At 45.4% G+C, this 25,596-nt stretch overlaps 1 protein-coding gene across 1 annotated transcript in view; it reads right to left on the bottom strand.

The window, feature by feature from the left end:
- TG (thyroglobulin) overlaps nucleotides 1-25,596 on the bottom strand; it is a 243,760-nt gene that overhangs the window by 165,246 nt on the left and 52,918 nt on the right. Inside the window, exons 23-26 of the mRNA XM_065895070.1 lie at nucleotides 14,198-14,314; nucleotides 13,575-13,690; nucleotides 9,741-9,849; nucleotides 4,427-4,618 (exon numbers count right to left, since the gene is read on the bottom strand). Of these exons, the coding sequence (XP_065751142.1) occupies nucleotides 4,427-4,618; nucleotides 9,741-9,849; nucleotides 13,575-13,690; nucleotides 14,198-14,314 (534 nt within the window). The remainder of the gene's footprint in view (nucleotides 1-4,426; nucleotides 4,619-9,740; nucleotides 9,850-13,574; nucleotides 13,691-14,197; nucleotides 14,315-25,596) is intronic.

Genomic DNA, 25,596 nt, shown 5'->3' with positions numbered 1-25,596 from the left:
TTTAAGTATATTAATCTCCTTAATTCTTATTGACATTATTTTCTCCATTTCACGGATGAGGAAACTGAGCTTCATATAAGTACATTGCCCGAATTTACTGAGCTCTAGAAACTAAATACTTTATGTCTTGTTTGGATACATAACCCTGCTAGGTAGTATAGTTGCTCAGATTCCCCTGGGGGAAAAGAAGAAAAGAAAAGAAAAAGGAAACATACCACCCCGCAGCTCCTACTCCCTTCTTTATCCTAACTTATGTCCAAATCCAGATAAGTTTCAAACTTCTTGCACCAAAATTTCCCCAATGTAGGTGACTCACGGATGCCTGGCTTATGAATTTGACATTTTGTTCTCTCCTGTCCCACCTTTAACCTGAGTAGTTAAAACTAATCGTCATCATTATCGCCAGCGGCATCTCTGTGGTAAAAAGTTACCTGAGAGACCCACTAACTCGGTGGTTCTCAAACCAGGGTGTTTAGACCGATTATATCAAAATCACAGAGAGAGTTTTGAAAGTGCTTGTTCCTGGGCACCAACTACAGAGGTTCCGACTTGACAGGTCGCAAGGGTGGCATTTGGGAATTAGTCCTGTGAACAGCACCACAGGTGATCCTAGCGCACAGCCGGGTCCCAGAATCCCTGAGCTGGTGAGGCCACTTCACTTCACAGATGGGGCTGTTTGAGTGACTGCACAGAACTAGAGGAAGGACCAGAGGGCAGTGAGTGCCTCGCCCGGCCTGGCCGGACCCAGAGCCGGAGCCGAGCACAGGGCAGCAGGGGTGCGAAAGCGCCTGCCGAGAGCCCAGAGGAAGCCTGAGCTCTGCGGCTGCCCCTCTCCGAAGCCAAAGAAAGAATCATGGACTTAAACAAGAGGTGGGGCACGTTTTTCCTCCGGCTCTCAGACCTGGGAAGAGAAACGCAGGCAGCTTTCTTCTTTAACTAACGCTCAAGTGTCAATGAGAACTCCGGGTGTCTGAGAGGTGGGCGCCAGCTGGAGATTTGAAATCACTTTGCTGATCACGTGAGCCAGCTTCAATTACGCTCCCTGGAGCCTCAGGCCACACAAGTGCCACTGAACCCCATTTCCAAGTTGCCTCGACTCCTTGTTGTGTTACAAGTAGGCTCATGAAATGTAGGTCCAGAAGTCTCATGGATTTTCACTAATAATTATCAGTGGAAACAAAGCCATTTCAGGGTTGGAGGTCGGAGGGGCTGGAGTCCTGCAGGGGAGGAGGGGGCGGGGAGGAGGGGGACTCTACCAGAAATTAAATGCCCTTCCAGACTGCAGTAAAAGCATGTAGCGGGATTCTGTTCCTGGTCATCAGCAGATCCAGCCAAAGCTTCACAAGTTAAAATTCCAGGACTGCCCATCAGACGAGACTGGGAAAAACATCTGCCTGATGTTTGATGTGTGTCTCAAAGAAAAGCTTAACTTGCAGCATTGCGAGGTGACTGTTCAGATCAACAGAATTCACGGATCACGGGTTACACCGGGAGGGAAAGACAGGCAAACTGCTAGCCAGAAATGTCATGGAAAAAAGGATTGTGTGGGCTTTACCGCTCCCCAGAACAAAGTAATTACTCCATAGATGATCCTAAGGAAAATGAAGTCAACCTTTCCAATTTGAAAAATCTTGTGGTCTGGTGAGTAATCGAACATCTGGGGAAATTGTGGTATCCTCAGAAAAGACATTAAGATTAAAGAAGGCAGAAAGCACCCTGGATTTGAATTGCAGTGTTTCTAAATATAGGCACACATCAAGAAGACATATACAGACACACCTCAGAGCAGTCACAGGTCTGGTTCCAGGCCACCACAATAAAGCACAAGTTGCAAGAAAGTGAGTCACGTGGAATTTTGGGTCTCCCAGGACCTATAAAAGTTATGTTCACACTACACTGTAGTCTACTAAGGGTGCAATAGCATTACGTCTAAAGAAACCAAGTACATACCTTACTTTAAAAGTGCCTTGTTGCTAAAATATGCTAACCAGCATCTGAGCCTTCAGCGAGTTGTAATCTTTTCTACAACAGTAACGTCAAAGATCACTGATCACAGATCACCGTGACAAATGTAATAATAATGAAAGGGTTTGACAAATTTTGAGAGTTACCAAAATGTGACACAGATACACGAAGCGAGCAAACGCCACTGGAAAAATGGCGCGATAGACTTGCTCGGCGCAGGGTTGCCACAAACCTTCAATTTGTAAAAACACGCAGCATCTACGAAGCACGATAAAGTACAATAAAATGAGGTGTGCCTGTGTGCGTGTGCCTGTGTATACGTGTGTGTACAATGTCTATTTCTTTTGCTCATCTAAACACTGACGTGAATGCGCATCACATAACCACAAGGCATTAAACCTAGAAGGAATTCTAGGACTCAACCTACTTCAATCCACATTCCTGCCGGGGCTCCTTTGACCTCCAACAAAACATTCTCACTGTAGCCTCTGCTGACCACTGCGAGCTGACCTCAGCATTTTGCAGGAGTCACCTTGTCTGAACACCCAGCAGCATTCAAAACTGTTGACAACTTCCTTCAGCTTTCAACCGTCTCCAGTCTGGTTTCTATGACCTGCTGCTCTCCTGGGTCTCCTCCTCTCTGTCTTCTATGCAGATTCTTCATCAGTTATGTAGATATTCCCCAGGGATCAGTCCCACCCTCCTGCATCTTCTCACCCAGCACCCCCTTCCTAGGAAATCCATCCGTACCCACACCTCTGCTACTACCTCAACGCTGGCAGTTCACACATTTCCATCTCCCACCCAGACTCCCTCTCTGAGCTCTGCATCTTTGTATCCAAAAGCTCAGTCCACATTTTGTGAATGTCTTAAAGCCACTTCATACTTAGCATATACCCACTCCATATGGACCTTCCCAAATCTCCCTTTCCCATCACCAAATCTGACATCCGATATCTTCTATCACTCACCATACAACTGTCCCATCAGGTGACCAAGCTAGACAGCCAAAAGTATCTACTTCTGAGTCTGGAGGCAATGATGTACAGATGCTGGAATTGATCATAGCCTTGGGTCTGTGGACCGGTAAGTCCAGTGTCATAGATGATGTTCCCCAGAATACGTGGTCTCCCCGACTGAGCTCAGCTCCCAGGAATACCCACTCTGACCAGACTCTCTCTCCTCTCTTACCAACAAAACATTACCCATCCCGCAAAGCCTGGATCAAGTCTCTCCTCTTCCAGAAGGCTCTCCCTGACCACCAAGCCCCCTTGACATCTCCCTCCTCTACACTCAAGCCTCCTACGGCCTCAGACACTTGTGTCGCCTTGTGTATCAAGCCTGGTGCACAGCGGAGCTCCATACGTGCCTGGATGACAGCACAGATGAGGGAGTGAAGGTTATGGTCCTTCACGGTACCTTCACCTCCCCGACCGCATTCTAAGCTCCTTTTATAGATTCCCAATACCTGGAACATTGGATTTCACAGGTATGGTGATCACTTAAGGTTTATAGCTGACTGGAAGTGAGGGTCATAAAAAGATATATAAGACTACTTCATATATTTTTTAATCTTCAGAATTCTCCATTAGCTGAAGCTGCCAATCATGCAGTTGGTCACAGGGAAGTCCCTCTGTCACTAAATTAATAGCATACCAGGAGCCAAGCTCAAGTCCAGCATTTTGCACCCAGTATCTTTATAACGAATAGTCAAATAGGAATTATCATTATCTCTCTTTCATGGATAAGGGACCTACAACTTAGTTTAAGCAATTTGTTCAAGAAAAGTGAGATAGTTACAGAGTGATGACTAGAACCCAGGTCCGTCTGACCTAAGCCCCTTCTCAGCAACCACGAGGCTACGTAGCCAAGGACACGGATTTATTTCTGTAAACAGAAGTCTATTCCCACTGTTGAGAGACAACTGAAAATTCCAGCCCTATGGGTCACATGACCTGGTATACAGTAGGCACTCAATAAATAATCAATCACTGAATGAACGATCATGGGTGATGGGAATGAACTAACAGTTTTCAACCCAATGTGGTGGGTCCAGGCTTCAGAGGCGGCAGTGAGATGCTGTTGAAGATACACCTGGGCTCAAATCTCAGCTCCATCACTCGTGACTGTGTCATGAGCAGGGTGATTAGGAGCAGCTAGTTGAATTCTCTGAGCCTCAGTTTCTTGGTTTGTGAAAATGGAGCTCGAAATACCTCCTCTGAAGGCAGCACTAAGGAAAAACGTGGTATTCAAACGCAAAGTGGCCAACATAGTATGTGACCTGTTGGAAGGGCCGTGATAGTCCCTAATTTTGTGAATATCACTTTCTAAGTGAGTGTGGCCGCTTCCCCAGGCATTCTCCGTGTTGTGGATCCTGTCTTCTGCAATCCCGCGCCTTCCCCAAACTTTGTAGACCACAGGTCGTGGAAAAGGGAAGTCCCAGCCCTCACTGTCATATTACCTCCTTGGACCTGCGTGAGGATGAAGCCATCGCAACAGGAATCACGGTCACAGGCAAGAAGACAGAAGAGATGGACTTCGGTCAGACTGGCGCCTGATGCTGAGAAGGTGACGGGGCTGTACATTCCAGAGAGCACATTTTGGAAACCAGTCTGTTCAAAGCTTTTCTGACCTGTCATGGTGAATTCTTGGCCTGGGGAAAAGGTAGAAAAAAAATTTTTTTAAGATCTCAAAACAATGTAGAGTTGAGCAGAGCGTGCTGGTCACATGACAGTGGGCCCTCTGACCACACCAGGTACAGGGTGCGGTGCACCAAGATGCTCTCTGTGCCATGAAAATCCTGGGCCTCCCGTGTGTGCAGAGCAATGGAGCCCACCAAAGCCATGGCCCCAAACCAGCAGACCTAGACAAACACCCACCACACCTTTGAGGGTCTGAAGGGGAGGTGTGGAGAAATGGCATTTATTATGGTTTTTATTATTGCCAGCAAATATTTATTGAGCTCTAACTATACACACAGACACCAGGCCACGTGCTTTACCTAGACGGCCTCATGTAATGTTCACTGCCCTTGAGTTCGGTTCGGACCACTCTGCTGTCACGTGTGTTTCTGTAAGGCAAAGTGGTTTGAACACGGGGTGCACAGGCAGCTAGGCCGCTGCAATGCTGAGGTTGCATTGGTTGATCTGCAGTGTCCCCAGCTTGTCGCTGCCTTGTGTCATCCGGCTACGGGTGAATGCAGCACATACACAAGCAGCTGAAGGCAGCAAGCTGCAGAAACACAGGACCACGTGATGCCCATCAGCCCACGGACTTCCTCTTGCCTCAGACCGGCCAGCGGCTCTGTCTTCAGAGTGAGGACTGCCATTTTCCCTTCTCTTCGGGCATCTGTGCGCCTCAACCTCTTCAGGCCTTCCCCTCCCCCATCAAGCTACAGGCCCTTCACATTTACTGTAGCATTTCTTTGTGACGGATTCAATATGTCTCTTTTTAAAGTTTTGCTAGCATTTTAAATAGGATTGTTATTGTTTTTGTCAGTCCTCTGGCCAGAAGTGGCATGGTTTGAGTTTTGCCTGTCCCTGAGTCTCGTTTTCCCATAAAAGCCCAGTTATTTTTAGAGCATGATTTTGCAAATATGAGGTTTTTTCAGATATATATATTTCACTATAGCCAACATGTCTGTTCTATTATTATGTCCATTTTGCACTTGAGGAAAGGGAACCTTAACGAGTGAACAGTCTGGCCTAGGTTCACACGGCTGCTGGTGGCAGAAAGAACACCAGAGCCTGTGCTCCTGGCCACCCTGACTTCCCAGTGGCCTGACAGGTCACCAGGTCTTAACCAACACATGCACCTAAAGGTGGTGGAGACCTTACAGCGTGGGAGCAAGAGTGCAAGCTTCAGAACCAGGTGGACCCGAGTGCGAATCCCCGCAGCACCCCTGGCAAGTGAGTTCTTAGGTCCTCTGAGCCTCAGCTTTCCCTTTTGTAACCGGCGAGGATGGTATATAATCCTCACAGATGCTGAGCAGATGAAACAATAGACTGGACATTAAACGGCTGAACCATGAGCTTGGCCCTTAGCTGATGCTCAGCAGATACATTACAGGTCTCCAAAAAGCCAGCATCTTCTTCCTCCAAGCCTTCGCTCACGCAGCCCCCCTCTGCCTGACTGTCCTCTAATTCTGCCAGGCCAAGCCCCCGCCCACCCTTCGCTAAAGCCCAGCTTGACTTAAAGGGCCCATCTCCCAGCTTTATACGGTTAGAATTCATCTCCCTCCCTTGATCTCTCTTACATTCTGTCTGTGCCTCTACCAAGGCTCTGTCATCCTTCACGCTACAGTTAAGCCACTTGAGACAGCTACTGCTGCCCCACCAGCTGTGATTCCCCGGACACAGTCCCCGCTCTCACAAGCAGGAGTCACAAGCCATGTGTGACTACTCGAAGATCAATTTCAGTTCGTCAGAGTTCATGCTGCCATAGCCACATTCCAAGTGCTCAGTGGCTACCTGTGGCTACTGGCTGTCATTTTGGACAGCAGAGATTTACTGAGCATTTCCATCCCTGCGGAAAGTTCTACTGCACAGTGCTGCCCTGGATGGTAGGGCCGCGTCTCAGCTCACTGGGCATCCTCCCACAGCCTGCACAGAGGACCGCCTGCCCTGAGATCTGGGCATGGTGGGCTCCTTCTCATCCTTAGTTCCGACATTCCCTTCTCTGAAGTTCCTTCTCTGAGCACCCAAAGCAGCTCATGTTCATTTTTCTTTTCCTTTTTAAATTGTCATAAAATATACATAACAAACAATTTACCACTTTAACCATTTTAAGTGTATAGTTCAGTGGCGTTAAGAACATTCATGATATCGTGCACCATCACCCCATCCACCTCCAGAACTTTTCATCCTCCCAACTGAAACTCTGTCCCCGTCAAATACTAACTCCCCACTCCCCGCTCCCCCAGCCCTGAGTAACTACTGTTCCACTTTCTTCTCCATGAATTTGGCTCTTCTAGGTAGTCCACGTCCGTCTTTACCCCAAAGTCCTGTTTCATTTTCATCAAAGCACTTATCACCCTCTTGAAGTGCTTTTATTGCTGGACCAGTTCCTCTATCAATCAGGGATTCTGTCTGTTTCGATCACAGCGGCATCCACAGCACCTGCAAAGTGTGTATCCTTCCACGGGCACTCAGTAAACATGTATGGGGCGTGCAGTGCTGGGCTCACCCACACGGTGGTGGGGTCCTAGACAATGGAGCAGGTCTGGGAGATGTTCCCTAGTTGGGGGAGGTCGGGCCTACAGTCCTTGGTCCACCTGGATGCAGTGGGACAAGATGCTTCCTGTTTCTAGGCTTCACCTGTGACATGAGGGCTAGATAATCTCCAAGGAACCTTCAGGTCCTGACTTCCTTTGATACTGAAAAATCACATGGCTCCTCCTCCACAGTCCAGGCCACGGACCTTAAGTGGGTATGGACAGAGGACGGCCCTGGAGGATGGACCAAGCTGTCCCATCTTCCAGGTCATTTAAGTGCAGGCATGTGGAGGGACATGCTGACTACCTACTGGGTGCCATGGACTGTGCAGGAGACTTTCAGAAACTGTGTCCTTTTCTGCTCAGCTGTGCCACTTTATTGCCACTTTACAGAAAGTAAAATAAAGAAGTTGTTCCTGATCAAAGATAGAACGAGTACATTGGGAGCGGGGGAGTCTAAAGCCAGATCCAGTTTACCTCCCTTCTCTTTTCATTACAACAGAACCCACAATGGCTGGGTCTGTGCATTTTCTGCTTGAAAATATAAAAGGCAAAACAAAACAAAACCAAAAAAAGGCAAAACAAAACAAAAAAAGGCAAAAAACATTTCTGCCCTTGATTTAGCTTGGCAGCAAAGAAGCTTCACAATTTCCCTTGCAATTTTCCCCCAAAGTATAAACTTTCAGGAGACAAGGAGGAGAAAAAAATAACAAACACTTAAAAAGAAATACAATTGCCTTTTTTAAAAAATATGATAAAAGGCCAAAGTAGGGTTTTAAAGAACATTTTTGAGAGGGGTTACTTGTTTTGTTTTTCCTTTTCAGAAAATAATCTCTGTGCTCTGTCATTTTTCAAAATGGGTAGTAAAAATAATTGGAATAAACACGGGCAGAAATTCTAAAACCTGGCCAGAGATCAGAGAAAACCCAGCTCTGCTGGACTCCATTCTCCCAGGGGAGCTCTCATTTCAGACAGGATGGAGGTATTAGGCGAAAGAAGGACCAGAGACAAAAGTACACAGACGCTTGTCCCTGCCGTGGGCTGAGCCTGCTACCGAGGTCGGTCGAGGCCCTGGCCCTGGTCCAAGGCATCCTCTCCATCTCCATCGCCAGCTGCTCGCAGCGCAATTCTGAAGCTGCTGGGAGCAGGCTGCCTGCCCGGAGCTTCAGACCTAAGGAAGTGACATGCCTGCCACCTTCATTCCAACGCCTCACCCCCACCCCAGTCCTCGCTCAGGTCCCAGGTCCCCTGGCCTATCTTCCGGTCCACAGCCATTGCCTCGGGTCATCGGGAAACTGTTAGCAAGAGTGACAAGGATCGTAGAAGCCCTCCTCTGGCTCTTTACCACATGCCACACAGTGTTTTAAAAGCATTGCATCATTCTGAAAGCATCCTCATTCCCACCCCCCAACAACCTCAGTTCACCTGCGACTCCTATTTGACTCACGGAATCACAGCAGCCTACAATGTCAAGGAACTTGTCCACCGTCACACACAGCTCGTGGTGGCAGAGCTGGGGTCAACCCCCCAGGTGGGCTCCAGCCCCCCTCACCCTTAACCACAGGAAGCGAGGCTGGGAGAGCGGTGACTAGAAAGGGCATCATAGCTCACGGCAGAGCGTAGTCGCGGGCCAGGGCTCAGGACCCTGCACTGCTGTCCCCTCTCTTGGCCCTGATGGATAGGGCAGAGTCGTGCAGGCTGTAGGATTCTTGGGAAAGACCCACTGCTTCGTTACAGCGACCAAAAGTATCTCCCTGACCCCCTCTGTGAGGCCGTGTAGGGGAATCAGACGCACTTAGATTCAAACCCAGATCCCCAATTTACTAGCAATATGACCTTGTGCAACACTCTTAATCTCTCTGAGCCTCAGTTTTCTCATCTGTAAAACAGGGATTATGATTCCATTTTCAACTTCCTTCAAGAATCTCCATGAGGGTGGGATGAAAGGTGTCTGGGGAAGTGAGCTGTAAACTATAAAACACGAGACGGCTTCGCTACTCAAAGTGCGGTCCAGGGACCAGCTGCTTTGGCGTCCCTGAGAGGTTATTTGATAGGCAAAATCTTGGCCTTACCCTGACTTACTGACTCGGCATCTGCAGTGTTACCAGCCCCCAGGTAACGTGCATACACACTGCAGCCCGGGAGGTCCTGAGTGCAGGGCCGGGAGAGACAAGAGCTTGGAGGTCTGGCTGCTTATGAGAAGGTCTGACAGCTTCTGGGGAGGGTGGACAGGAAAGGGAGAGAGGAGTGAAGCTCCGTGAGATGGAGGGCCAGGATGGGCAGCTGCAGAGAGCCCAGGGCCTATGGCCCTACTGGGGACACCCCCATATCACAGGCAGCCACATGAGCTTGCACAGGGCACACGGTGTGGACTCAGCTGGCCTCTGCCCGCAGCCTTCGTGTCTGCTCTGCAACTGAATCGCTCACCTGCAGGATGGGCCTCCCTGTCCCTTGCGCTGGGGGCAGCGTGGCTCCTCTCTAAACGCGTCTTGCGGGAAAGCAGCCCCAGACACTGAACAGGCTAAGCCATTGGGGCCCCGAGCTACCCAGCTCATCAACCTACCCTTTTTCAGATACACAGCTGGAGAGTCTCCACCCCTGCTCCTCGCTTTCACCTGGCACATCAGACTTCCAAAGCTGGTGGCCTTCGAGGTCCCCAGTGCATCTTCCTCCTAAACGTGGAAAGAGGCTGAATTATTGTCCGGTGACACTTAACAATTAAATTCAACAAACATTTATTAAACTCTAACCAAAGCTAGGCACGCGGCTTACAAAGATAAATAGAAGATTCCTGCTTCTTAGTTTCTCCCCATCTATTGAAGCACACAGACATGTAAGCAGTAAATTCCAGCCCAGAGTGTTAGCTGCAAAGACATGTGTAATAAAAGAGGAGATAATTACCCCTGAAGAAGGAGTGGTTAACTCCATTGAGAAAGGGGAGCTAGAAAATTTTCCCAGAAAAAGTGAATCTGGGTGGGGTTCTGACGTATAAATAAGAGTTTGTCAGGTGGAAACAAGAGAAGGGGGATTGTAAGCAGAAGAAACGGCAGAGATGGAGACGTGGGATCCTGTGGGTGTTTTCATTAACTAGGTCTAGTTGTTCTCAGGGACTGTCAGTTATGAGAGGGGTGTGATGGGAGGAGAGGGAGAGAGAGAGAGAGAGAGAGAGAGAGAGAGAGGCAGGGTCCAGCCCAGGGAAGACCTTGTTTGGCACACAGCTTGTACACAGGGAGGATCAGGGGAAGGTTCTTTAGCCTGGAAACGGGGAGGTCAGGCTTCTAAAGATCTTGCTGTTTTCCAGTGCCTCTGACCCCTAGGTCCAGAGCTCTTGCTGTGTGGGCGTGGTAGGCTAAATCTGTATCAATTTCTGTCTTGTTTCTAGTATTTTGCCCCCTCCCTGCCCCCACCCCCTGCAAAGTTGCCCAACTTTGAGTTTTCCAGTGCAATTTTGGGAATTTGGGGAGGGCAGAGGCTAAAACAAAGGCTATTTGAAGGCAACAGCTCTCCTTGCTTTTTGAAAAAAACCCAAACTCACTGAACAGATGATGGTCTGAGGAGGGAAGAAGGGCCTTTGAGGAGGCGGGATTCCTGCAGACTGAAAAGGACCTGAGTCTTGGGTCCCAGATTACAGGAGCCCTGGCCCCGTCTGCAGTCAGGCTCTGCTGGGTGGCGGTGGGCACTGAGGGAAGGGGCGGAGGTAACCCAAAGCACGGGGCCCCTGCCTCAGCAAGAGTCCCTTCCCCACCCCAGCCTGCCCCAGACCCAGTGGCGCCAAGGGGCCTGAAGTTGGCTCCTGGGACCATGGCCTCGGCTCTGGGCTGAGTGGACTGATCCCTCACAGTCAAAGGCACTGCAGGGCCCCGGCCCCGGAGAGGAGCCTTACTAATGGTTGAGATGGAATCCCCGTCGACCTGATGTGTGGATAAGACACTAACAACCATGGTGACGACTAGGACAAAGGTCATTGAGCATTTCCTCTGCAGCAGAAACTGTCCTGTGAGTTTTCCCATGTATGACTTCACAACAGTCCTGTGACGCGGGTGCCGTTATCACCCCATATTTATGGGGGCTCTGAAGAACCAAGGTGCAAAAGAGCAACAAGCAAGTAGTGAGACTGGGACTTGAACCCAGGCAACCTGGCTCCAGAGTCGCCTTCTAACTACTCTCCCTGTAAGACAGTGTCTCTCGTGGGCTGAGGGGTTGAAGTTAGAGTTAGTTCTTCTTTTGTCTTTTTTAATAAAATGAAATGTTGTATACCTTGTAGACTAAAATCCACACTTACTGAGCAAGCAGCTGTCAGCAGAGGGTCAGATGATCAATAATCTAAGATACTGACTCACAGAAATGCCAGGTGCTTAGTAAGCGCTCAACAAATGTCAGCTCCTTCTGTTATTTTTAATTCTATAAGCTGGTTCTGATCCCTTAGGGAAACACAAGTAGCAGACGTTCTTTAGATCAGGGATTCCCAAGGATGTGACAGTTGCCTAGGGAACCACTGTCACTGACAGCTGTGACCCTCAGACCACAAAGGACCTGACAGAAGTCTGGACAGAGGTGTCCCATTATTAGCAGAATCACTCACCATGGACCAGCCAAGATGTGGGAGCACCACCTGGACCCTGATAACAAATAAGCCCAGCCTGTCTGCACTGTCCCAGGGCAGGAGAGGTGACACTGAGAGCACGGCTCAGTACTGACCTTAATGGGTTAAGGTGGTGAGTTCTTGCTGAGTGTCACCAGTCTACTAGCCCATCCTCCCTCCCCCACCCCACCCCCTTTTCCCCCGATATATCTTAAGGCAGGTCTGAATCATGATCACAAAAACAAACAAAGGCGCCGTCATCCTCCTCAAAATGCTTTAAACTCAAAGAAGTGAACGTGTCCTCAGCAATCTACTGTGTGTATGGAGTTAGTCTCTCAGATCCTCACCAGACTCCATCTTACCAATGACGAGACAGAGGTTAAGGAACCTGCACATGGTAAACAGCCCCAAAATGACAGGGTTGAGATTCAATCCAAGACAGCTCCCTACTTTTCTCAAGATCCTACAGCTCCAGGCCCCAGCTTGAGTCCTAAAATCCAGGGGTCCACCTTCCATGCGGTTTCTGGGCTGTCACTTATGAATATGCACTTGCACACAAGCACTGGTACCTGGTGCTGATGCAAAACTGCTAACAGGGGACTGCCCTGGTGGTGCAGTGGTTAAGAATCCACCTGCCAATGCAGGGGACACGGGTTCGAGCCCTGGTCTGGGAAGATCCCACACGCCGAGGAGCAACTAAGCCCATGCGCCACAACTACTGAGCCTGCGCTCTAGACCCCGTGAGCCACAACTACTGAGCCCGTGTGCTACAACTACTGAAACCCGCGCGCCTAGAGCCCGTGCTCCACAACAAGAGAAGTCACCGCAATGAGGAGCCCGCACACCGCAACTAAGAGTGGCCCCCACTCGCCACAACTAGAGAAAGCCCACATGCAGCAACGAAGACCCAACGCAGCCAAAAATAAATAAATAAAATAAATAAATGTATTAAAAAAAAACTGCTAACAAATCTATATGCCCTTAAATGTGAGATAAATGAGGTCTATGCAAAGAATGGATTGGTATGTTGCCATTAAAAAGAACAAGGGTCATTTTTTAGATACAGAAAGGTAAATATTATGTAAGAAAATCAAGGTAGAAAAGAATATGTATTGTAAAATATTAGCATGTAAACAAAAATGTTTTTATGTAATAAACACTTATAAACACATAGAAATGTTCTGGAAGGACCCATAAGGAATGGAGGAGTGAAAATGGAGATTTGCATGTGGCTAAGAGTTAGGAAGTTAGGAGAATTGCTTTTCACTGCATACCTTTCTGTCCTAATTCATGGTAACAATGAAATTGCTGATACCCGACCAGCTTTCACTCACTGAAACAGCAATTTCATGTGGTTCTAACTAATATTTAACTTTCTTTTCCGTTTTAAGCCATAATCATGTTTTACTTCTACAATGGGAAGGAATGCTGGGGTCTGGGGCTCAGAGAGACATATGGTATTTTGGTCTCTGGACAATGAATGTCCTGGTGTGTCCAGTGGCCCAAGCTACCCAATGAGATAAACAGGTGGGGGACAGAAGGAGGGGGCTCATCACTGAAATCCTCTTCTGATGGATCTGTCTGAAAATGGTGCTGCTCAGATAAACAGTCCCTAAGTTAACTTCATCCTGAGCCATCACTGGTCCTCTGCAGTTCCAATTTCCCAAAGTCCCATTGTTTTGAAGAAATGGAGGTAACGTGGGATCAGCTATTGACAATCTCATTCCATCACCTGATCAAAGTGGTGTCAATTCAATCAGGGCATGTCTGATGTAAGACAAGAGACAGACCCACCATGCAGCTGCCATGACTCACCCGACCAGAAGTTGTGCAGGCAAAGTTGTCACTTGCCCAAGCATAGAAATCGCAGGAGACTTGTGATCCCGCCGTGGACACTGTGAAGAAGCTGCAGGTGTCATCTAGTGCACAGTCTGCAAGCACCATGGGACAGTCACCCACCTGTCCCTCAGGAGATGCTGAGGACAGACGGACACATACCCCTACTCCCCGCCCCCCCAAACACACACACACACAGTAACATGGGTTACAATGACTATTCATGGAGGACTGGAGGATTATGAGACAATGCTCGTAAAGATGAATACTCAATAAGTGGTAGTTGTTATTACCCATCCCTGGCCTGACCGCTGAAATAAACAGATACATCTCCTGATCTGGACAAAATGCTCTAGAAGGAACGAATGTCCTTCAATTCTGCTCCCTAACATCTGGCAGAGCCTCGTTCTTGGCAGGTGGTGGATACGCTATAAACTTCTAACTGAAATTATGAGTTGGATGCACATTTTGAGAATCGAGTGATTTACAAAGTATTTTTTATACCGTATATTTGATGATCATTTCAAGGGTTGTACTTGATGTGTCTTGCAAGATCAGCACAGCATATTCATATGGCACCACCCAGGTGCCCGGCCCCTCACCTGCCAAGCACTGCGTCAGTGAGGACTCAGAACCGGGAACTTCGGACTTGACCAGCACAGCAACATCTGCATCGAAGATCACCTTAGATTTTGGGAGCTTCTCAAATTTCCTCATCACTGAAAGGAAAGCAAATCTGTGAGATTTGACTCTGAGGGGTCTGGGGCCGCTGCAGAGAAGCCAAAAAGAGTTTTAGGTCAAGAAATCACTTCCCACTCACAGCCCTTGGTCACACAGGTGTTCCAAAAAGAGAAATTCCCTTTTAAGGGTAGTTCCAGAATGCTGCCTCATGGCTAATACTGAGAGCTATAACTTGCCATGTCTCCTTTTTCCACCTCATTGTCAGGAAGTAAGAAGAATAATTTAATATTGTATTAGTCCTCACAACTTCCTTTTTCACATTGATATTGATTTTCTATCTAAATTTATATTTCCTTGTCCTTATCTTTTTTTTTAATTTTTTTGCAGTACGTGGGCCTCTCACCGCTGTGGCCTCTCCCATTGCGGAGCACAGGCTCCGGACGCACAGGCTCAGCGGCCATGGCTCACGGGACCAGCCGCTCCGCGGCATGTGGGATCTTCCCGGACCGGGGCACGAACCCGTGTCCCCTGCATCGGCAGGCGGACTCTCAACCACCGCGCCACCAGGGAAGCCCATTGTCCTTATCTTTGAATGCTAGTGATATCTCATAATTATTTTATGTATAATTCTATAAATAAAATATTTTATTTATAATGATATCTCATATTTATTTTAAAACAATGTGTCCACTTTCTGGAAAGAAGTAAGTTATTTTTAAAAGACAAATAAAACGTGCACATGAGTTCACGTAAGTCTGAAAATGTGTCATGAGGCTCAGATATGTTTATGATAGTATTTGTTTAAATATGTTAGCATCTGTTTTCCCAGGTACCGTCAACACACCTGAGCTCCTATCTGTAGGAATGACACAGTCACATGCTCATGGAACTAGGTAAGAGAGGAGAAAGAAACAAAACTTCTCAAGGCTATGAGACTTGGAACTCACTTTTCACCAAGCAAAAAGCATTGCATGTAACTCTCAAGGAATGAGACTTATCTGACAAGCCAAAATGCCCAAGAGTGTCAATATTTTGCAGGTAACTATCAAAAACAAACCCTGAAGTGCATGAGTACTAGTTTTTTGCAGACGTGATTATAAACATGTACGTAAGCCCTCATTTGCTCACACATCCACTGCTTTATAAAAGAGACTGTGTCTGAGTTGGTTTTCATTACGTCGATAAATTCAAAGCCATCCAAAGCAATATATTCTCAGTTTTCATAATAAGTGCAGAAAAAAGTTTATTACCTTTGGAGTGGGAATTGGAGAGGGCAGTATTAATATAATAGAAATGGCATGTATTAAGCCTTCAAAAATCTTGATATAAAAAATTCTAATTTTGAGAGGACCTTCAAGATGGCAGAGGAGTAAGACGTGGAGATCACCTTCCTCCCCACAGATACATCAAAAATACATCTACATGTGGAACAACTCCTACAAAACACCTACTGAATGCTGGCAGAAGACCTCAGACTTCCCAAAAGGCAAGAAACTCCCCACGTACCTGGGTAGGGCAAAAGAAAAAAGCAAAAACAGAGAAAAAAGAATAGGGATGGGCTCTGCCCCTCTGGGAGGGAGCTGTGAAGGAGGAAAAGTTTCCACACACTAGGAAGCCCCTTCACTGGTGGAGACTGTGGGTGGCAGCGGGGAAGCTTCGGAGCCATGGAGGAGACCGCAGCCACAGGGGTGCAGAGGGCAAAGAGGAGAGATTCCTGCACAGAGGATCGGTGCCGACCGGCACTCACCAGCCCGAGAGGCTTGTCTGCTCACCCTCCAGGGCAGGTGGGGGCTGGGAGCTGAGGCTCGGGCTTTGGAGGTCGGATCCCAGGGAGAGGACTGGGGTTGGCTGCGTCAACACAGCCTGAACAGGCTAGTGCACCACAGCTAGCCGAGAGGGAGTCTGGGAAAAACTCTGGACCTGCCTAAGAGGCAAGACACCATTGTTTCTTGGTGTGCGAGGAGAGGGGATTCAGAGCACGGCCTAAACGAGCTCCAGAGATGGGTGCGAGCTGCGGCTGTAAGCACAGACACCAGAGACAGGCATGAGATGCTAAGGCTGCTGCTGTAGCCACCAAGAAGCCTGTGTGCGAGAGCAGGTCACTCTCCACACCTCCCCTCCCAGGAGCCTGTGCAGCCCGCCATTGTCCCGTGACTCAGGGACAACTTCCCCAGGAGAATGCACGGCACCACTCAGGCTGCTGCAATGTCATGCTGTCCTCTGCCGCCTCAGGCTCGCCCCACATTCCGTACTCCTCCCTCCCCCCGGCCTGAGTGAGCCAGAGCCCCCGAATCAGCCGCTCCTTTAACCCCGTCCTGTGTGGGCAAAGAACAGATGCCCTCAGGCGACCTATATGCAGAGGCGGGTCCAAATGCAAAGCTGAACCCAAGGAGCTGTGCTAACAAAGAAGAGAAAGGGAAATCTCTCCCAGCAGCCTCAGAAGCAGTGGATTAAATCTCAACAGTCAATTCCATGTACCCTGCATCTGTGGAATACCTGAAGAGACAATGAATCAGCCCAAAATTGAGGTGGTGGACTTTGAGAACAACTGTAGACTTGGGGTTTGCTGTATGCAACTGATTAGTTTCTGATTTTTATGTTTATCTCAGTATAGTTCTTAGTGCTTGTTATCATTGTGGATTTGTTTCTTGGTTTCCTTGCTCTCTTTTTTTTTATTATTTTTTAATTTTTTTTATTATATATATATTTTTTATTTCAATAACTTTATTTTATTTTATTTTTCTGTCTTTTTTTTCAACCTTTTCTTCTGAGCCGTGTGGCTGACAGGGTTTTGGTGCTCCGGCCGGGTGTCAGTCCTGAGCCTCTGAGGTGGGAGAGCCAAGCTCAGGACATTGGTCCACCAGCGACCTCCTGGCCCCATGTAATATCAGTCAGCGAGAGCTCTCCCAGAGATCTCCATCTCAAAGCTAAGACCCAGCTCCACTCAACGACCAGCAAGCTCCACTGCTGGACATCCCATGCCAAACAGCTAGCAATATAGGAACACAACCCCACCCATTAGCAGAGAGGTTGCCGAAAATCATAATAAGTTCAAAGACACCCCAAACACACCACCAGGGGCAGTCCTGCCCACCAGAAAGACAAGATCCAGCCTCATCCACCAGAACACAGGCACCAGTCCCCTCCAGCAGGAAGCCTACACAACCCACTGAACCAACCTCACCCACTGGGGGAAGACACCAAAAACAACGGGAACTACAAAGCTGCAGCCTGCAAAAAGAAGACCCCAAACACAGTAAGTTTAGCAAAATGAGAAGACAGAGAAATACACAGCAGATGAGGGAGCAAGGTAAAAACCCACCAGACCAAACAAATGAAGAGGAAATAGGCAGTCTACCTGAAAAAGAATTCAGAGTAATGATAGTAGACATGATCCAAAATCTTGGAAATAGAATGGAGAAAATACAAGGAATGTTTAACAAGGACCTAGAAGAAGTATAGAGCAAACAATGATGAAAAAAACAATAAATGAAATTGAAAATTCTCTAGAAGGAATCAATAGCAGAATAACTGAGGCGGAAGAATGGATAAGTGACCTGGAAGATAAAATGGTGGGAATAACTACTGCAGAGCAGAATAAAGAAAAAAGAATGAAAAGAATTGAGGACAGCATCAGAGACCCCTGGGACAACATTAAACACACCAACATTCAAATTATAGGGGTCCCAGAAGAAGAAGAGAAAAAGAAAGGGACTGAGAAATATTTGAAGAGATTATAGTAGAAAACTTCCTTAATATGGGAAAGGAAATAGTCATTCAAGTCAAGGAAGCACACAGAGTCCCATACAGGAGAAATCCAAGGAGAAACACGCCAAGACACATATTAATCAACCTAACAAAAAATAAATACAAAGAAAAATATTAAAAGCAGCAAGGGAAAAGCAACAAATAACATACAAGGGAATCCCCATAAGGTTAACAGCTGATCTTTCAGCAGAAACTCTGCAAGCCAGAAGGGAGTGGCAGGACATATTTAAACTGATGAAAGGGAAAAACCTAAAACCAAGATTACTCTACCCGGTAAGGATCTCATTCAGATTCGATAGACAAATTAAAACTTTTACAGACAAGCAAAAGCTAAGAGAATTCAGCACCACCATGCCAGCTTTACAACAAATGCGAAAGGAACTTCTCTAGGCAGGAAACACAAGAGAAGGAAAAGATGTACAAAAACAAACCCAACACAATTAAGAAAATGGTAATAGGAATATACATATCGATAATTACCTTATATATAAATGGATAAAATGCTCCAACCAAAAGTCATAGACTGGCTGAATGGATACAAAAACAAGACCCATATATATGCTGTCTACAAGAGACCCACTTCAGACCTAGGGATGCATATGGACTAAAAGTGAGGGGATGGAAAAAGATATTCCATGGAAATGAAAATCAAAAGAAAGCTGGAGTAGCAATACTCATATCAGATAAAATAGACTTTAAATAAAGACTATTACAAGAGACAAAGAAGGATACTATATAATGATCAAGGGATCAATCCAAGAAGAAGATATAACAATTGTAAATATTTATGCATCCAACATAGGAGCACCTCAATACATAAGGCAAATGCTAACAGCCATAAAAGGGGAAATTGACAGTAACAGAATAATAGTAAAGGACTTTAACACCCCACTTTCACCAATGGACAGATCATCCAAAATGAAAATAAATAAGGAAACACAAGCTTTAAATGATACATTAAACAAGATGGACGTAACAGATATTTATAGGACATTCCATCCAAAAACAACAGAATACACTTTCTTCTCAAGTGCTCAGGGAACATTCACCAGGATAGATCATATCTTGGGTCACAAATCAATCTTTGGTAAATTTAAGAAAATTGAAATCATATCAACTATCTTTTCCAACCACAACTCTATGAGACTAGACATCAATTACAGGAAGAAAACTGTAAAAAATACACACATGGAGGCTAAACAATACACTACTAAATAACCAAGAGATCACTAAAGAAATCAAAGAGGATTTCAAAAAATACCTAGAAACAAATGACAATGAAAACACAACAACCCAAAACCTATGGGACGCAGCAAAAGCAGTTCTAAGAGGGAAGTTTACAGCAATACAATCCTACCTCAAGAAACAAGAAAAATCTCAAACAGACAACCTAACTCTAAACCTAAAGCAATTACAGAAAGAAGAACAAAAAAACCCCCAAGTTAGCAGAAGGAAAGAAATCATAAAGATGAGATCAGAAATAAATGAAAAAGAAATGAAGGAAACGATCTCAAAGATCAATAAAACTAAAAGCTGGTTCTTTGAGAAGATAAACAAAATTGATAAACCATTAGCCAGACTCATAAAAAAAAAAAAGAAAGAACAACTCAAATCAACAGAATTAGAAATGAAAAAAGAGAAGTAACAACTGACACTGCAGAAATACAAAGAATCATGAGCGATTACTACAAGCAACCATATGCCAATAAAATGGACAAATTCTTAAAAAAGCACAACCTTCCAAGACTGAACCAGGAAGAAATAGAAAATATGAACAAACCAATCACAAGCACTTAAAATGAAACTGTGATTAAAAATATTCCAACAAACAAAAGCCCAGGACCAGATGGCTTCACAGGAGAATTCTATCAAACATTTAGAGAAGCGCTAACACCTATCCTTCTCAAACTCTTCCAAAATATAGCAGAGGGAGGAACACTCCCAAACTCATTCTATGAGGCCACCATCACCCTGATACCAACACCAGAAAAAGATGTCACAAAAAAAGGAAACTATAGGCCAATATCACTGATGAACATAGATGCAAAAATCCTCAATAAAATATTAGCAAACAGAATCCAACAGCACATTAAAAGGATCATATACCATGATCAAGTGGGGTTTATCCCAGGAATGCAAGGATTCTTCAACATATGCAAATCAATCAATGTGATATACCATATTAACAAATTGAAGGAGAAAAACCATATGATCATCTCAATCGATGCAGAGAAAGCTTTCGACAAAATTCAACACCCATTTATGATAAAACCCATCCAGAAAGTAGGCATAGAGGGAGCTTACCTCAACATAATAAAGGCCATATATGACAAATCCACAGCCAACATCATTCTCAATGGTGAAAAACTGAAACCATTTCCACAAAGATCAGGAATAAGACAAGGTTGCCCACTCTCACTGCTATTATTCAACATAGTTTTGGAAGTTTTAGCTACAGCAATCAGAGAAGAAAAAGAAATAAAAGGAATACAAATCGGAAAAGAAGAACTAAAACTGTCACTGTTTGCAGATGACATGATACTATACATAGAGAATCCTAAAGATGCTACCAGAAAACTACTAGAGCTAATCAATGAATTTAGTAAAGTAGCAGGATACAAAATTAATGCACAGAAATCTCTTGCATTCCTACACACTAATGATGAAAAATCTGAAAGAGAAATTAAGGAAACACTCCCATTTACCATTACAACAAAAGGAATAAAATACCTAGGAATAAACCTACCTAAGGAGACAAAAGACCTGTTTGTAGAAAACTATAGGACACTGATGAAAGAAATTAAAGATGACAGAAACAGATGGAGATATATACCATGTTCTTGGATTGGAAGAATCAACATTGTGAAAATGACTTTACTACCCAAAGCAATCTACAGATTCAATGCAATCCCTGTCAAACTACCAATAGCATTTTTCACAGAACTAGAACAAAACATTTCACAATTTGTATGGAAACACAAAAGACCCCAAACAGCCAAATCAATCTTGAGAAATAAAAATGGAGCTGGAGGAATCAGGCTCCCTGATGTCAGACTATACTACAAAGCTACAGTAATCAAGACAGTATGGTACTGGCACAAAAACGGAAATATAGATCAACGGAACAGGATAGAAAGCCCAGAGATAAACCCACGAACATATGGTCACCTTATCTTTGATAAAGGAGGTAAGGATATACAGTGGAGAAAAGACAGCCTCTTCCATAAGTGGTGCCGGGAAAACTGTACAGCTACATGTAAAAGAATGAAATTAGAACAGTCCCTAACCCCATACACAAAAATAAACTCAAAATGCATCAAAGACCTAAATGTAAGGCCAGACACAGTAAAACTCTTAGAGGAAAACATAGGCAGAACACTCTATGACATAAATCACAGCAAGATCCTTTTTGACCCACCTCCTAGTGAAATGGAAATAAAAACAAAAATAAACAAATGGGACCTAATGAAATGTAAAACCTTTTGCACAGCAAAAGAAACATAAACAAGATGAAAAGACAGTCCTCAGAATGGATGAAAATGTTTGCAAACAAAGCAACTGACAAAGGATTCATCTCCAAAATATACAAGCAGCTCATGCAGCTCAATATCAAAAATCAAACAACCCAATCCAAAAATGGGCAGAAGGCCTAAATAGACATTTCTCCAAAGAAGACATACAGATTGCCAACAAACACATGAAAGGATGCTCAACATCACTAATCGTTAGAGAAATACAAATCAAAACTACAGTGAGGTATCACCTCACACCAGTCAGAATGGTCATCATCAAAAATTCTACAAACAATAAATGCTGGAGAGGGTGTGGAGAAAAGGAACCCTCTTGCACTGTTGGTGGGAATGTAAATTGGTACAGCCAGTATGGAGAACAGTATGGAGGTTCCTTAAAAAACTAAAAACAGAATTACCATATGACCCAGAAATCCCAGTACTGGGCATATATACCCTGAGAAAACCATAAATCAAAAAGAGTCATGTAACACGATGTTCATTGCAGCACTATTTACAATAGCCAGGACGTGGAAGCAACCTAAGTGTCCACTGACAGATGAATGGATAAAGAAGATGTGGCACATATATACAATGGAATCTTACTCAGCCATAAAAAGAAAGGAAATTGAGTAATTTGTAGTGAGGTGGATGGACCTAGAGTCTGTCATACAGAGTGAAGTAAGTCAGAAATAGAAAAACAAATACCATATGCTAACACATATATATGGAGTCTAAAAAGAAAAAAAGAAAAGGTTCTGGAGAACTTAGGGGAAGGACAGGAATAAAGACGCAGATGTAGAGAAAGGACTTGAGGACATGAGAAGAGGGGAAGGGTAAGCTGGCATGAAGTGAGAGAGTGGCTTGGACATATATACACTACCAAATGTAAAATAGAAGCAGCCACATAGCACAGGGAGATCAGCTCAGTGCTTTGTGACCACCTAGAGGGGTGGGATAGGGAGGGTGGGAGGGAGACACAAGAGGGAGGGAATATGGGGATATGTGTATACGTATAACTGATTCACTTTGTGATACAGCAGAAACTAACACAACATTGTAAAGCAATTATACTCCAATAATGATGTTAAAAAACAAATTCTAATTTTACAAAGTAAAAAACAAATTCTAATTTTACAAAGTGGTCCTTCATTGATCACTGAAGTTGCCAAGTTCATGTGCTCAGCCCATACTCAGTCCCTCCACTCTCATCTCCTCCTCTCTTTTTTATTTTTTATACTCCTTGTTATCTTATTTATAGGGACCAGAAGCTGCAGTCCAGCAAACACCACGTTATATGCAGCCAGTGTCCCTGAGGCTTGGTTGATATGGACCAGCAGCTTACAGCATTCTAGGAGACTAAATAAAATTTGAAACATTTTTCAGTTTCCAATTAAAATCTTCTCAGGAGCCATAAATGCTGTAAGTTTAGCACTTCAGTTAGAGAATCTGCTGGTTTTCACACAAGGGACACCTTGGTGATGGAGGTCCTGACATTTCAGAGTTCTGTGAAGAAGCTCATTGACAAACAGAACAGAAACAATTTATGAACTGAGCTACCAATGATTCCATGGAATATTGAGTTAGTGTGCAGATTTATACATTCTGTTGGTGTAATCTGCCACATGCCTTGCAGATAGTTACGAATTTACATACATAACAGATATTTGCAAATGTTTTGGGGAAAGTATAAAGGGTCAGCATCTGGGCACATCGCTCTATTTGATCACGATTCCGCACAGCGTACTGTGGCTATTTATGTGCCTGTCTCTTTCCAAGACAAGGATAATGTTTTGATGATATGTGAACACCCGCCAGCTAGGATAGTGACAGATATATACTAGTTTCCTACTTATTGGATGGATGGATGACTGCCAAAATCATTACAACACCAGGAAACCAGGGCAGAAGGTTATGAAGACGGTGTAATTCCAATGGTAGGCGTATTCCTCTGTTTGAGCACTTGACATGGAATATGAAGTCTTTGGTGTGGACCAACAAAGGGCAGAACTAGAAAACTGGATCTAGAGTTAAAGGGAAGATGAGCTTGAAATATTTCCACCGGCCAAGGTCTAAACAAAGGGTTTACCACAGGCAATGTCAGAAAGATCAAGGGGGCCACGCTGAAGTTGCAGCAGAGAGAGATAAGGTGTGGAGGCAGTTGGCAATGGGGAAGGGGCACTAGCTCTGGAGTCAGCCAGTCCTGATGCCACCGCCCTCACCAGCTCTGTGTCCTGGGCATGTCTCAGCCTCTGAGAGCCTCAGCTGCCTGGTGTGAGGAATAAACAGAGCAGCACGGAGTACCTGGTACCAACTCAGGAAATGCTGGGTCCCTCTGCCCCCTGCAGGGACACCCCGCCTCGGTGTCGGGGCTTGTCAGACTGGCTGCAGGAATTCAGGTGGTGGGAGAATCCCTTTCCCTGATGACCTTTAGGAAATAGTTCCAAAGAAGCCCAGATAATTAGAGCCATTCATTCATTGTGTCGACAAGCGCCAGCTACTCTCGGATAGAACAAAAAGAAAGATACAGGTCTAGCCGCAAAGGAACATGTCGTCTAATGAGGCTAGAGTCCAGAGAGGGCCCTGAGGCGGTGCAATTCTACTGTATCCTGTATAATTGCTTTACAATGGTGTGTTAGTTTCTGCTTTATAACAAAGTGAATCAGTTATACATATACATATGTTCCCATATCTCTTCCCTCTTGTGTCTCCCTCCCTCCCACCCTCCCTATCCCATCCCTTTAGGTGGTCACAAAGCACTGAGCTGGTCTCCCTGTGCTATGCGGCTGCTTCCCACTAGCTATCTATTCTACATTTGGTAGTGTATATATGTCCATGCCTCTCTCTCACTTTGTCACAGCTCACCCTTCCCCGTCCCATATCCTCAAGTCCATTCTCTAGTAGGTCTGTGTCTTTATTCCTGTCTTACCCCTAGGTTCTTCGTGTCATTTTTTTTTCTTAAATTCCATATATATGTGTTAGCATGCGGTATTTGTCTTTCTCTTTCTGACTTACTTCACTCTGTATGACAGACTCTAGGTCCATCCACCTCATTACAAATAGCTCAATTTTGTTTCTTTTTAGGGCTGAGTAATATTGCATTGTATATATGTGCCACATCTTCTTTATCCATTCATCCGATGATGGACACTTAGGTTGTTTCCATCTCCGGGCTATTGTAAATAGAGCTGCAATGAACATTTTGGTACATGACTTTTTGAATTATGGTTCACTGAAGAATTTTAAGGGGAATTGTATAAGTAGAATTGCCTCTTAACTGCTCTGAAGCACCATGGGCAAGTCATTGGATGGAGGCAAGGCTGGAGCAGAGAGATGAATCAGGAGGCTACAGCAGTGATCCACGTGTCTGAGGATCCAGGTCGGACAGAGGGAGGTGGTGTCAGGATGTGGAAGGGGCACCGTCCTCGCTGGTGGATACCTTTTCGGGGAATTACACAGCTGACCTCTATGCGCTTCGCCTTTTCTAGGGGACAAAAACCTCAATAATGAGACTTCAATTCCATGCCCAAAGAGAAAGATCTCAAAGTCAAGTTGAAAGGATTCTGAGACAGCGTGCTGCCATCCCAGTGGGGGCCCAGCTTCTTAACATGGAAATCCTCCTGCATATCCAGAAAGGGAAATCTAAGCTCCAAGCTTTGCATAAGAAGCCAAGATGCTGAGGACCAACCTGGAGGCTATTCATAAACCTGTACTTCAGGGAGGCGTCATCAAAGTTGGCAAAGCTGAGCTGCTCCTCATAAACATTTCTGGTGCCACTGATTAAACTGGTCTTTCTGCTCCAGATGAACACAGGGCAGAACAAGCCAGGAAATGCTTTACAAAGTGCGCATTACAATCCGCACAGCCAAGCCGCGGTACGGATGCAAAGAGGGCCAGAGTTAAGATGCAAGCACCCAGAATGGCCAGTAATCACCGTGGTCCTTGGGCAAGTTGCTTTCCCTCTGAGGACGTCTTCTCCCTCATTTGTAAAGGATAACAAAGATCTGCCTAACTGATCTCTTAAAGCACTTCCAGCTCTAACT

This window comes from Phocoena phocoena, chromosome 17 (genome assembly GCF_963924675.1).
Source record: "Phocoena phocoena chromosome 17, mPhoPho1.1, whole genome shotgun sequence".
NCBI lineage: Eukaryota > Metazoa > Chordata > Mammalia > Artiodactyla > Phocoenidae > Phocoena > Phocoena phocoena.
Note: the sequence above shows the minus strand (reverse complement) of the source record. Positions and strands in the feature narration are given on the sequence as shown.